This window comes from Candoia aspera, chromosome 9 (assembly GCF_035149785.1).
Source record: "Candoia aspera isolate rCanAsp1 chromosome 9, rCanAsp1.hap2, whole genome shotgun sequence".
Taxonomy (NCBI): Eukaryota; Metazoa; Chordata; class Lepidosauria; order Squamata; family Boidae; genus Candoia; species Candoia aspera.
In genome coordinates this window covers 4,474,424-4,487,224 of record NC_086161.1, presented here as the reverse complement: position 1 = coordinate 4,487,224, position 12,801 = coordinate 4,474,424, and the positions used below count along the sequence as shown (strand labels likewise).

The window sequence follows — 12,801 nt, the reverse complement described above, 5'->3', positions numbered from 1 at the left end:
ATGACTACCTAAGAAGTCAATATATCAAGAACTATGGCTGGATTAAGAGATAAAAGCCTTGTTCTGTTCAGTCTGGGCAAAATATGTAAGAAGAGCACACAGTCTAGAATTGATAGACATCGTATAAAGCAGCCTTTTGGAACTTGGTTCCCTCCAGATGTGCAGAAAGAGCAACCCAAAATTCTAAGCCATTGTAGCTGAAGGCAAGGAATTGTGGAGTTGCAATCCTCAGACATCTAGAAGTTTTGCTTTGTGTAACGCTGCTACTCTGCACATTAAAACCAGGTAGGGGTAGGCTTGGATACAGAAGACTGCATTGCAAGACTTATTTCTTCCACAGTGGGATTGTTGGATCCCAAATTATTACTGTGTATAACCTATTTTGTTATTAAAGTTTCAGGATATGTTTTTGTCTGTTTTTTTTTTTTATCAAGGAAACCGAAGGGCATTACAGAACAAAAGGATGTGGAGATTAGGTTTTACATAGCTACTGGAATGGAGAGATATTGTATACTAGCTAAGAACCAGAAAACCATGTAATAGAGAAATTTCATGTTTTTTTCTTAGAAGGAAAAACTGTTTTTATCTATCTTCTTTTTTACCCTCTGCTGCTCATAGATTTCCAAGGTTCAGTCTGCAACTAAGACCAAAACATTAATGCCAACAAACTCTCAGGGATGCCAAATTTATCATCAGATTTCATGCTAGCGTGGTGAACTAATGGCTTTGTTTACAATTTAATTTAAAAAATCTTGAAGGATTATGGAAGATGGATTCACTTAATCATTGGGTAAAGGTAAAGGTAAAGGTTTCCCTTGACGTAAAGTCCAGTCGTGTCCGACTCTAGGGGGCGGTGCTCATCTCCGTTTCAAAGCCTTGGAGCCGGCGTTGTCCATAGGACACTTCCGGGTCATGTGGCCAGCATGACTCACGGAACACCGTTACCTTCCCGCCGAAGCGGTACCAATTAATCTACTCACATTTGCATGTTTTCGAACTGCTTGGTGTGCAGGAGCTGGGACGAGCAACGGGAGCTCACCCCGCCGCGTGGTTTCGAACCGCCGACCTTCCGATCAGCAGCTCAGCGGTTTAACCCGCAGCGCCACCGCGTCCCTCTTAATCATTGGGAAACATGAACATATAAAGCTTCTCCAAATGCATTAACATGGGAACATCTAGACCCAGAGTCCCATCAGCATATCAGTTGCTACTGCATTGAATGTCTTCTCCTCTATGATGTTACCAAAGCTCTCACTGAAAATAATCCATGTTGATAACACTATACTGAACCACCTCAAGAAGAAAGATGATCTTTTCGTTTTCTTACCAGACTCCGCTGACACAGCGGGTGGACAAAGCTCGAGGGGCAATTGTGGATCCCTGCTGCATGAATCCACCGACAGGAAACCACAGGCTATTGCCAAGAGAATACTGATTTACCAGTAGATTGCATCGCCCTTGAGAACAGGGGTGGGGGCTGTACCACTCATAGGGTGTCAATCTGCAGCATCAAAACACAACACATCCAGTTACACTGGCATATGAACACTTTGTGCCATGGAAGCAAGAGTGGTAAAATTCCCCTGGATGCATAATTTCTCAAGATGAAGTCTTGCAGGAGAATCACATGTCATAAGATTATGATCAGTTTGAAATCAGGAAAGAATATATAACCTTTGCCTGCATCTCCATAATTGTTTAGCCACGTGATCAGACTTGGGGGGGAAATTGTTTACTCTTAATAAGCCAATTTCAAGAAAGGGAAAGGTTCAGATCTGTGACTCTCAGGTGAGTTGACCTTGACAACAGTTGAGAGTCTGGCAGGGATTACTTAAAAGCATGTTCTTTTACATAGCCTTTCCCACTGCCTTTCCTCTCTCATTCTAAAAGAATACTTACCACTCAAGGATCTTGTTTGGCAGAAGTAAGATTTTTTCCCCCTACTAAAATACCCCATCTGAGATCCAGCCACCTGACATTAGGCGTCTGTCATCTGAAGCCCCACCTCATTGGTGCAGATGCTTTAGAAAGTGTAGCAAGAGCAGCTGTGCAGACAAGTTCCAGCTGTGTTATAAGTGGTTTTAAATTCTCTGTGTTGCAGAAAACCTTTATGAGCTCATGAATCTGACAGCTTCAGTTGCAGCTGGAGACCCCCAAAGGTGGCCGGTGTTAGGCATCTGCAGACAGTGATGGAATTGTGGTGTCTCTTGTGCAAACTTAAGAGATGCGACCCTGTTTTGGACTGGAAAGAAGTGCAGCGATGTGGGGCGGAAAGTTCTCTTTCTACTAGAAATAGGTATTGTTGCGGGAAAGAGCCACAACTGGTCACTATCTACACTATCTACAACCACATGTACTGCGACATCTAGCTATGATCTACATTTCAGAAACCTTAGATTGAATCAGCTTGGATTTTTGTTTGTTTGCTTTAATTTAAAGAAATTCCAGTGGCTGTAATTCTGGACATTTATCAAATAAAAAAATCATACTACAGTCATCTGGACTCACTTTTAGAATGAGCCTGTGCATGTACTTAATGCAGTTATAATTCACTTTTAAGAAAACATGAAACGTACTGACCACCTTCTGTTTTAACTGATCAAAGGTTAAGATGGTATTTGTACCGTTTTAGAAATAAAGTGATTTATTATATTTGAAATGACAAATCTAAGCCTTAAGTGAACCTCATGTCATATATGTCGATCTATTGATTGATCGATTGATTGCACAATTCTGTGCATATTTATTTGGAACTCTTTCTATCCAGTTCAGCAGGATTTTCTTTCTTCCTGCTAATTATTTTTAGGAATGCAACCCAAATCCCCTAGCCAACACTGGATCTATTGCTGTGGGAATGTATGAGGATCGGATCCAGTGTAGTTAATTAATGTACTGTAGTTAATTAACGTAACGTAGCTAATGTACCTAGCTGCTGAAGTAACAGCAGTAGGAAATTCTCTTGAGTAACAAATGCCACCGCCAGGTGGGATTGGAGGTGATTACTCCTCAACTGCAGCTTTCAAAAGCTGTCCTGAAGCACCTTTATAAATACATCTGGCATGTGACTCATGATCAGATCAATACAGAAGTTCTCAACCTTTTGTTGTTGTTTATCTAAGCAAACATAATTGGGCAAGATGGGAAGCTTGTTGTTTATGCAATATTTTTCTAGAGAGCATGTTCAACCTAGTTTGATAATTTCACTCTGAAGCTGCCAAAAGCTAAATGTTGCTAATAAAAGTATAATCATTTTTTATTCTGGAAAACCCTTGCTTATGTTTCATCCCCATACTGCATAATTGGATTTGTATTCAGTCTGCAATCTAGGCTCCTTTTTTATTGGCTTAAACATCCAACTCTGATTTTCCGCAGTGGAATTCATATCCAAACACAGCAGTGTGCCATCTGGTTCTGTGGAAGCTAATCTCTAACTTCCCTGTCTAAATATGTTAAGGCCTGTGTTGGGGCACCGTCAGTCCAGCCCATATTCAAATCAGCCTTAAGAAGCTACAGGACGTGCTGGCTTTTGTTCGTTAGTCACTGCTTTCAGAGCGAGCAACCACTCAGCAGTTAGGGCATCTGCATTTTATAGAAAAGACAAACCAATGCATTCGAGAATGGGAGGATTCCCCTTCACATCTTAGGATTTTTCTTCCTCTATAGGAAGGTCCTGCATCATCTGTTATTTGAGCAGCAAACTTTTGTGTGACATTCAGTTCCAAAAAAGTGTGTCTTTTCCAGTAAAAATCCCCATGGTCACAGGTGCGCTTGACAAAGCAGTCACAGTGCAACTGATTTGTGCTAAGCAACTCTTACGATTCACATGTTATTAGGGACATTGGAAGTGCCTCGACGGGTTAGATTATTTCTCAACCTTGGCAACTTTAAAATGTTTGGACATCAATGCCCAGAATTCCCCTGCTAGCATGCTGGCTGGGGATTTCTGGGAGTTGAAGTCCACATGTCTTAAAGTTGTGAAGGTTGAAAAGCCCTGGGTTAGACCAAAAGCCAGATGGTTCAGTTCTGTGCAAGAATTCCAGCAACCAGGAGCTGATACATGATCCCCTCCAAAGCAGACACCTCTCGAGCTGGGTATCAGGGCTGCTTTAAGTTCAGGGAAAAACATCAGGTCATGCAGCGCCATACTCATTCTTGCTTTCATCTTCCAGCCATATAAGCTGATGGCTTCAGGAGGTATTGCCGTGCTCTTGAAGTGAATGGTTTCACTGGTTTCTTACCAATAACTTTTTTTATTTTACTTTTTTCCCAAGTGGTTTTATTCCTATACCACTTTCCTCCCAGAGAGCCCAGAATGATACAGAAGTGCTATAAAACAAAACAAAAAAGTTAAAACCATGTGGTGGTGGGCTTTTTTTAAAAGGCAATGGAACGGGCAAATTGGTTATTGTAGAGAGTCAGGAAGATGACTTTGATGGAGATAAGCAGGAGCCGTTGCCTAGGCCAAAGGGGCCGAAGCATTTTTTAAGGCCAGAATGTCCAGATAACATTCAGAAGTGGCTCAGACAGAGGCTTCCTTAATTCACTGGAGTATAAGGAAGAGGAGGAAATAAAGCACAATCTGAGCTGCAAGGTTCTGTTATTGTAGCCAATTTCAGTAAAAGTAGTTTTAGACTTCCTGTGGAGTTGATTTCCTGATCTGGTCTACCTAGTGGGGCTGGCAGTTATGGAGTACTGTAGGTGTTTTCCTACTAATGCATGGGTAAGTAAGTATGTCCTCAGTTGTCTGAAAGAAGGCAGAATAGGGACCAGGCCTACCTCCCCCAGACCACTGAGAAGGTCTTTCTCTTGGCCACAGCACTGTGAATCCAACCAGCTGGTGGTGCTCCAGGGAGGGTCCCTCCAGCTGATCTTAAGGTTGGATGATATTGAGGAAGGTGACCTTTTTAACTGCTTTGGCCACTGTCAGTTCTTTTGGGATTTGTGTCATGTCCCATTTTGTTTTTCCACTCAACAACTGGGCAGCTGTGTTTTGCACTAGTTTCAGCTTCTTCATGGTAGCCTCACATAGAATGCATTATGGAAATCCAATTGTGAGATTGTTTAAGTATGGATCACAAGCTAGGCTATCCTTGTCCAGGTAGGATCATAACAGGTTTTACCAGCAAACATGGCCACAGGCCCTCTTTGCCACTAAGGCCACCTGCACTTCTAGAGACAAATTGGAATAAGGAAGGCCTCTAAGTTGTGCACTTACTCCTTTGGCAAAAATGCTGCCTTGTCCATAACAGCTTCCCCCCAATTCCTAGGCCTGAGAACCACCTATCCACAGTACCTCCATCCTATATAAATCCAACTTTCATGTTTTGGCCGAGCTCTAATCCATCATTATCTCCAGATAACTGACCAGTCCTGTATATCCTCTTCTAATTCAGTGGAAAGGAGGGGTAGAGCTGATAGTTATTGGCATACTGATGACACAGGACCACAACATTCCAGATGGACTCTTGCCCAGCGTCTTTATAAAGTTAGCAAGAGGGGAGAAAAACAGTACCCCATGGGACCCTTCAGTGGGGCCCAATGGAACTCTCCCATTGCTATTTTCTGGCTGCACGTCCCTTGTCTAACTCCAGCAAAGCCATCAGTCAGGGCAACCAAGGCTGTTTCTGTGCTATGTCCAGGCTGGAAGCCAGACTAAGATGGAACTGCATAACTGCCTTCTTCCAAAAATGCTTGTAGTCCAATAGCCTCCTTCTAGCCCTCACTGGATAGCTGTCTAAATCCTCAGGGTCTGAGTAGAGCACCTCCAAAGAAGTCACATCATGGCACAGGGCATCATTCCACTGCATAAAGAAGGACTAACTAGTCCTTGGACCCACTGTTAGGTTTTCCCCGCTAGATCTTAACAGCCGCAATAGAAAATAATCTAGAGAATGGGCAGCTGCTCTAATCTCCACAAGGGCCTTGCCTACGTTTTCAGAGTGCAGTTCTGAGTTGGGTGGCCTTATAAATTGAATGAATAATTGAACAAACAACTAAATTAAACTGATCCCACAAATTCTCCTGTAGAAGTGAAATCTCCCTTTGGTTGATATTGACTTCTAGTGACTAAATGGACATATCCATATAGCTTTCCTTGGCAACAATATGGAGGTGGGTTGTCATTTCCTTCCAGGTTCCCAAACTAGCTGTATCTCCAGGATTTTCTGATGATCTCACATATAGTCCTAGTTCATGTCCAATCCCACATCATCTAGCTGATCCCAAAACAATCAGGCTAGACTGGAAAATTGAAAAAAAAAACATTCTGCAAAAAGGCAACAGCAAGGTGCATCCATATTGTTACCAAGAAACTGAAGGTTGAATGTAGTGTAGTATAGTGTAGTGTAGCTGTTAAGGTGTTAGGCTAGGACCAGGGAGATCTAGATTCAAGATCACCCAAAGCCAAGGAAACTCTGGGTTGATCACTGTTTCTCAGTCCAACCTACCTCACTGAGCTGTTGTGAGGAAAAGTAGGAGGGCGCATTATATATGCCACCTTGAGTTCCTGAAGGAAAGGTAGGATGAGAGATAAATACAGGAGCTGAACTCAACTCAAGGGAGTCTCCTGATGACATCCTGCAAGAACTGTGGTGTTTCCTGGAGCTGACTGGAAAGTCACTAGACATAAACATCCTCTCCATTCATCCCTCATCAACAATGGACAAAGCAACCCACATTAGATTCCTCCATGTAGTTCTTAGAAGCTGCCAGTAAGTGTCACTGTGAGGACAGGGAATAGACATAGAATGAAAAGTTAACTGTACCGGGCCACCAAGAAGAGGACGCAGCTCACTGCAAGGTAGGCAAGTAACATGAAGAGCCAAACCCCAGGAGAAAACGGATCCAGAAAAGAGAAATAGCCAGGCTTGCGCCCCTAAGACAGAGATAATAATAATGACCACCACAGTTCACTTCTATAACTTCTATGCATATTTAAAAACAAACCTTTGTTGTATAGGATAACAAATTACAAGACAGAGTCTGCAGAACGTGCTAGGCTAAAACGGGTGGGCTAAATTAGGTTAGGTTGGGTAGTTTGTGATTCAGTGTGTCTGGTAACCCATCCACCATGCATACTGTCTGAACAAATTCTGTATGGCGTATTGTTGTTCCCAGTAAAACTATGGAAACAAGTCCAGCTTAGATGGACACCCCATCAAGGATGTTCTCCATTCTCCATGAACCATCTTCACTTCGAATCCTGAATCCCTACTTGCTTTTCTGTCTTCCAGGGTTTCCCTTTCCTATAACTGATCTTCAACATCATGTTCTAGAAAAAGGGAATTTTGCAAGAACCAGCTTCTTTCTCTGGAATTGATCTCCCAAGTAATAGCTGTTCAGTGACAGCCCTGTTCCAAACTAAGGTCTGAAGGCAAATGCAAGGTGGAACAGACAGCTGCTTCAGGCTGAAGATGCCTGAAACTTCAGAACGGTGATAGTTAACTTGTACAGCCTATTTTCTTCTGACCCATGCTAGCAGGAAGATGCTTCCATAAATCATATTCCCCACTGGCGCAAAGAATGATGGATTCTGTGTCATGCTATGTACGCAAATAAATAGAATCATCACTATCACACAGTGCAATAGCATCTATTAAAACCAACAAGCTTAAAATCTTGTCTAAAAGCATCCATTCCGTGACAAATTGTTACATAAATTGTCTGAATCAAAAGAAAAAAGAGAGGGTATTTTAGGCTACATGGAGTTCAAACAAGAGAAAAAGAAAATTAGTTCTAACACAACTTTTGTACTTATCCACCCCAATATTGGTTGGGTTTTGAAAATAATGGAAAACAGTGTATCTTGAAATACACAGGTTTAGATTGGAAATCAGGCTGAATATCTTTCATTAAATCTGCCTCCTCCACCCCCACCATGCCCTTCAGATGGGGAGTCCAATTCAGCAAGCATTTGCTATTGTCTGGCTTATGCCAAAAGAGAACACAGAACAAAATAGCAAGTGCAACTAAAATCAGTGTCTCCTAGTGATGTAACTACATAAAGACTCTGCAAATGTGTAGCATGAAGTTGTAACATTGCTAATTGCACAGTTGCCCTGGTGTATGTTCTCCCACATTAAAAATACTTTTTCCTTTCATGTATAAGTAGCATAAGTTTTCTACTGCCAGGAGCTTTTGGCATAAGGGAAAAAATGTGATACAGTTCCTTCCTATCCATCACAAGTCTACTAGCTTTCTCCCACTCCGATGAGTTGCCCATGTACAGTAGACCATGCCATAGTGAGGAGGTAACAATTTGTTAAACTGAAGTATCCATTCAAGTGAACATACAGAAAGGCCATGGAAAAATTCACTGATTGGACAATACAGCGACAGTATCATCTCCTCTGCCATCATCTCACTGCTCACAATACACACCAAACGCATGAGTCCAAAGACCCTATTTAATTATTCCACTCCACAATATTCCATTAGTGTGAATGGGGAGAGGAACAAGGCTATGTTTTTACAGCAGGTCAACCTGCTGTTGACCTCCCATTAGAGTCCCTGTGTCAGAAATCCACCCTTGATTAAATCGCAACACATGAAATTGAGAAAAATGGCAGGCCCATTTGAACCTGCCATTTTTGGTTATTTGTGATGAAGCTGATGTGTGTGGAACAGGGTATGGGCAAGCTGGGTCTGAGTGTTTGGGAAAAGAAATGATGGCAGACGATGTCTACAGAAGAAGCAAAATGTCATCTGAATGGGGAGGGGAAGGAGATGGGGAGATGCTACTTGAACAGGCAGGAAATGTATTTGTAGTTATTAGGAAACGTCTGACGGAAACCACAGTGCCAGCTGTAGTTTTCCATGCTGGAATATGAAGGGAAGAGGCACAGATGGGCTTTCAGTACTGTTTTCATCTGCTGTGCAAAGCAGATCTTTACAGGAAGACTACTGTAATGAGTTTTCAAGCCTTCTATTGTTTAATAAATATTTACTCTTTTAATTACTTAACTGCTCCACTGCTTTGATTCAGTGTATTAGTGCTAAGCAATAGGATTCTTCTCCAAAACCCACAGGGAGATTACAGAGGGACTCTTCACACACCAGAGCTGACATTTGGGGAGATAATATGAAGAACAGAAAAGGAAAGCAAAACGATATGCTAATCTCTAAATTTGACCTCTAAGGGGTTCCAACAGAACCTCTGAATATAAGAATCCTTTCTGTAACATGGCAGATTTTTTTTAAAGAAAAAAATGGTTGACCCTGAAAGTCCCAAGGCACAAGGAATGCCTCCTATCTGCTCTGAAGGCCAGAAGGACAACTCCTGTTTTAAACTACTGGAAAGACTCAATTTAGCAATTCTTTACTTTCTTTGTAGAGACAGGCTTTTTGGAGGAGGAGGAGGAGGAGGAGGAGGAGGAGGAGGAGATAGCATTCTGTTCAAAACCACAGTTTGAAGGACAGAGTTCAGTGGTAGATATTCCACAAGAGTTGGTAGATCATCTTGTTTAGGGACAACCACCAAATGTTTCAGTGAAGTTTCCATCACTGTAGTGGAAAACAACAAAACAAAACACAGAAACCTGCTTGGCCAATTTGCAAATGTTTTTCTGGCATCTTACAGGGAGGGGATGGAGTTGTGCACCATTTCTGAAGAAAAAGTGTTTTCTATTAGCAGATATGGGAGAGGCAGATACCCAACTGGCCTACCCTTCCCTGTCCTAGAAATACTGAGGAGAGAATGAGCAAAGTCCTGGAGATGAACTGCTGCGTAGGTGGATTCCGTGTGTTCTTGTTCTGAGTCTTGGGGCATATGTTGCATTCCTGCTCTCGGGCAGATCATGTTTTACTGGGCAGCAGGGCTGAGACCAACTAAGAGGATGGCACAATAGGATCAGGCAAGGAAAATCCTACTAAAGGGGGAATTGAATTTATAAGCTTCCTTTTCTTTTTCTGCCTTTTTTCTCAATCTACCTCCCCCCACCCCCTGCAAGGAAAGCCTGCTTTTTAAAAAAAAAACATTTTCTTTGAGTGATGAAATTACTGGTCTCCTTTCTCACCTAAGCACAGCAAAATCCAAGGGCAAAGACAGGATTAACATCCATCTAGATTTGTGTCTGACAGTGTTTTGGTCATCTGATTTTTCACAGGGATTAGAGAGAGCAACTCACCAGGCTGGGCTAAAATACAGTTATTGTTCAGAGTGTGAACATGCTGCCATCTGCCTTGTGGGCCCATTGTGTCTAAAGGCTTTTCACCCACTTGTCTCCCTGATGGAGAAATGTGGGCATTCTAGTCCCTTAAGACTGGAAGGCATCTTGTTGGGAAGGCTGGCACAGGGCTTGCAGATTAGAAGCCCGAGCCGAATGACCATTCCAATAGGACCATGTGGGGTAAAAGCTGAAGTTCTGATGGACACTTGCACATTTGTCAATGAGCATCGTCCAAGAATGCAGCTTTGTGGAGGTAGGAAGCCCTTCTCTCAATGAATGGCATTCTTCTGAAGGTAATCTTTCTTCCTTCTCCTTCTATGCTCAGCTAACTGCTGGAAGGAGAACAGATGACTGCTAGAAGGGAATTATCTACACCACTTTGCAAAAGGCAGAATTAATATGTCATAGAATAGCAGGTTTATCATTATTTTTACAAAAGTTACCATTAAAGGTAACTTTGCCCACAAAAGGAAAAGCTACTGTGGAGTTGAGCTAGGCTCCTGGCAACTATCAGGAGATTATCTTGATTTTCCTATTTAGCCTGCAGCCCTGGTGTGTGCAGGTGATTTCCCATTCAAGTACTAATCAGGGCTGACCCTGCTTAGCTTTTCTTATAAATCAGCCAAGGTGAATTAGCTGCAGCCACCTACTTTACCTGATTTGATATTCTACTACAAAATCTAATTTATGATTGTGAGTTTTACCATTCGTGTAATTTCTAATTTTCCTGTAATGTTAATTTAAAAAATGACAATATCTGGCAAAGTATAAAAAGTCTCTTGAGCAATTTTTGGCCTAATAAAATACCCAACTTGAGCCAGTTCTGATATTTTAATGAACATCCGAATAATGCCTTTAAACAATAAGAAAACAAAAAGGGGTGCTTTTTTGTAGACAGATCACCACAACTGTTGCTTTGTAAAACATTTGCATACAGAAATCCTCCAAAGCGCAAACTCTTTTAAAAGATGTATCTTACCAGGTGAACGCGATAGAGAATGCTGATACCCAGAGTCATGAAAGGCTTTGAGAAATCAATCACCTTCTCTCGCTCTGCTGTAATGGTCAGGCCAGCCACTGCCAAATCAGCTTTCTAAAGAGGAAGCACAGAGAAAAGATCAATACCTATTGCCCAAATGGGGTCTGGGGTGGGGGAGGCAGTGAAAAAATCAGACATGGCTGATCTCTGAAGAATTAGTCTCTTGGAAGTTTTGCCTAAGGAAGAAGGAACGGAGTGACTCTAGGGAAATATGTCCTTTACAGTATGGCTCTCTCTGTGTGCATGTAGAGAAAAAGACAGACAAATACAGAGATAGGCACATTTCAGAAATGTCTCCTGAGCAAAATGAAACTGAAAGAAGGAACTGACTTAAGGTCATCACCCAGGATCCTTAATTAGACAGTTCTGAGTTGAAGGCAATTTGATTCCTAAGTTTCTCCAGTGATCATTCTTCAAAGCAGCTATTCCAATAAAAACTACAGTGGAGAAGAAGTTCCCACAAACAATCAGAACCCACATTCCTGATTCTGGAGGATGTAGCTCAATCTCTTCTTTTGGGACCTTGGAGACTCCTTTTCTGGTCTAATGGGAATGGCAATCAAGCTAGGCTTATATTCCATCAACCAGAAGGACACAATAGACATTCCAACCTAATCACAAGGGAACATGCAATTTACAAACCATTTTCCCCAGGGAGATGAGTCTCCACTCCTGCCTCTCTCTGCATGGCTATGAAAGCCACCAGTCCCTGGAACAAAAATCTCAAATCCCTGTTCTATGTCCTGCCCTACAGGTGCAGGAGCATAAAGGGATCATGGAATAATCATGGAAATGATAATGTGCATCATTCCAGGTCAGTAGGGGAGAATAATATATTGAAATACTTCTCTTGTTAAATAAGATCAAACCTTTCTCCAGTCACAAAGCCAGTAGAGCAAGAATGGATTGGAGACATCTTCTCTTTCTATGTGCTGGGCTGTTCGTATTTCAGCAGCACTTGCTTTGTATTTTCGGGAAGCTAAGCAGAACCTTACACATTTTTTCCCTTTGCCACTCTATCACCAATGACAACATTCCTCAGCCAGGTGCCCTTTAGTGATGGTGGGGCCACAATTCCCAGAATTCTCAGCAAATTACCTTCTGCTCTATATGTACAGTACATCAGGCCTATGGAAAGCTGGTATCACACTGAGAACCAGTACAATGTAATAGTTAAAGTGCTGGACTAGGGCTGGGGAGACCATAGTTTATAGTAAGTCACTCTCAGCCATAGGAACTCCCTGGATGATTTTGAGCTAGTCACTCTCAGCCATTCTACTTCGTAGGGTTGTTCTTTTATGAAAAAACTGAGAAAGAGAGTGCTATGTACATCATCTTGAGTTACTGTAGAAAAAGCAGGATGGAAGTTCAACAAAGGAAAATAACTAACAACCCAGAAGAGTGTATCTGGGGAGCTCTCTGTGGTCCTGATTCAAGGCTCCATTTCTAGAAGATGGTATCTTTCCTGGAATGAAGCCACAATATATCACTGCTGGCATGTTGCTAATGAAAGCCCATGCGCAGCACCTTTAGTTAAACGGACACGGCTGCAGAAGAGCCATAAACACATGACAGGCCTTTTTCCTTTCTTCATGT

The 12,801-nt window shown here is 42.1% G+C and overlaps 1 protein-coding gene across 1 annotated transcript in view; it reads right to left on the bottom strand.

The window, feature by feature from the left end:
* The window catches only part of GRIK4 (glutamate ionotropic receptor kainate type subunit 4), a 202,122-nt gene that overhangs the window by 14,220 nt on the left and 175,101 nt on the right, over window positions 1-12,801 (bottom strand). The window contains exons 12-14 of the mRNA XM_063311199.1: window positions 11,146-11,259; window positions 6,765-6,874; window positions 1,328-1,501 (exon numbers count right to left, since the gene is read on the bottom strand). Coding sequence (XP_063167269.1) covers window positions 1,328-1,501; window positions 6,765-6,874; window positions 11,146-11,259 — 398 coding nt within the window. The remainder of the gene's footprint in view (window positions 1-1,327; window positions 1,502-6,764; window positions 6,875-11,145; window positions 11,260-12,801) is intronic.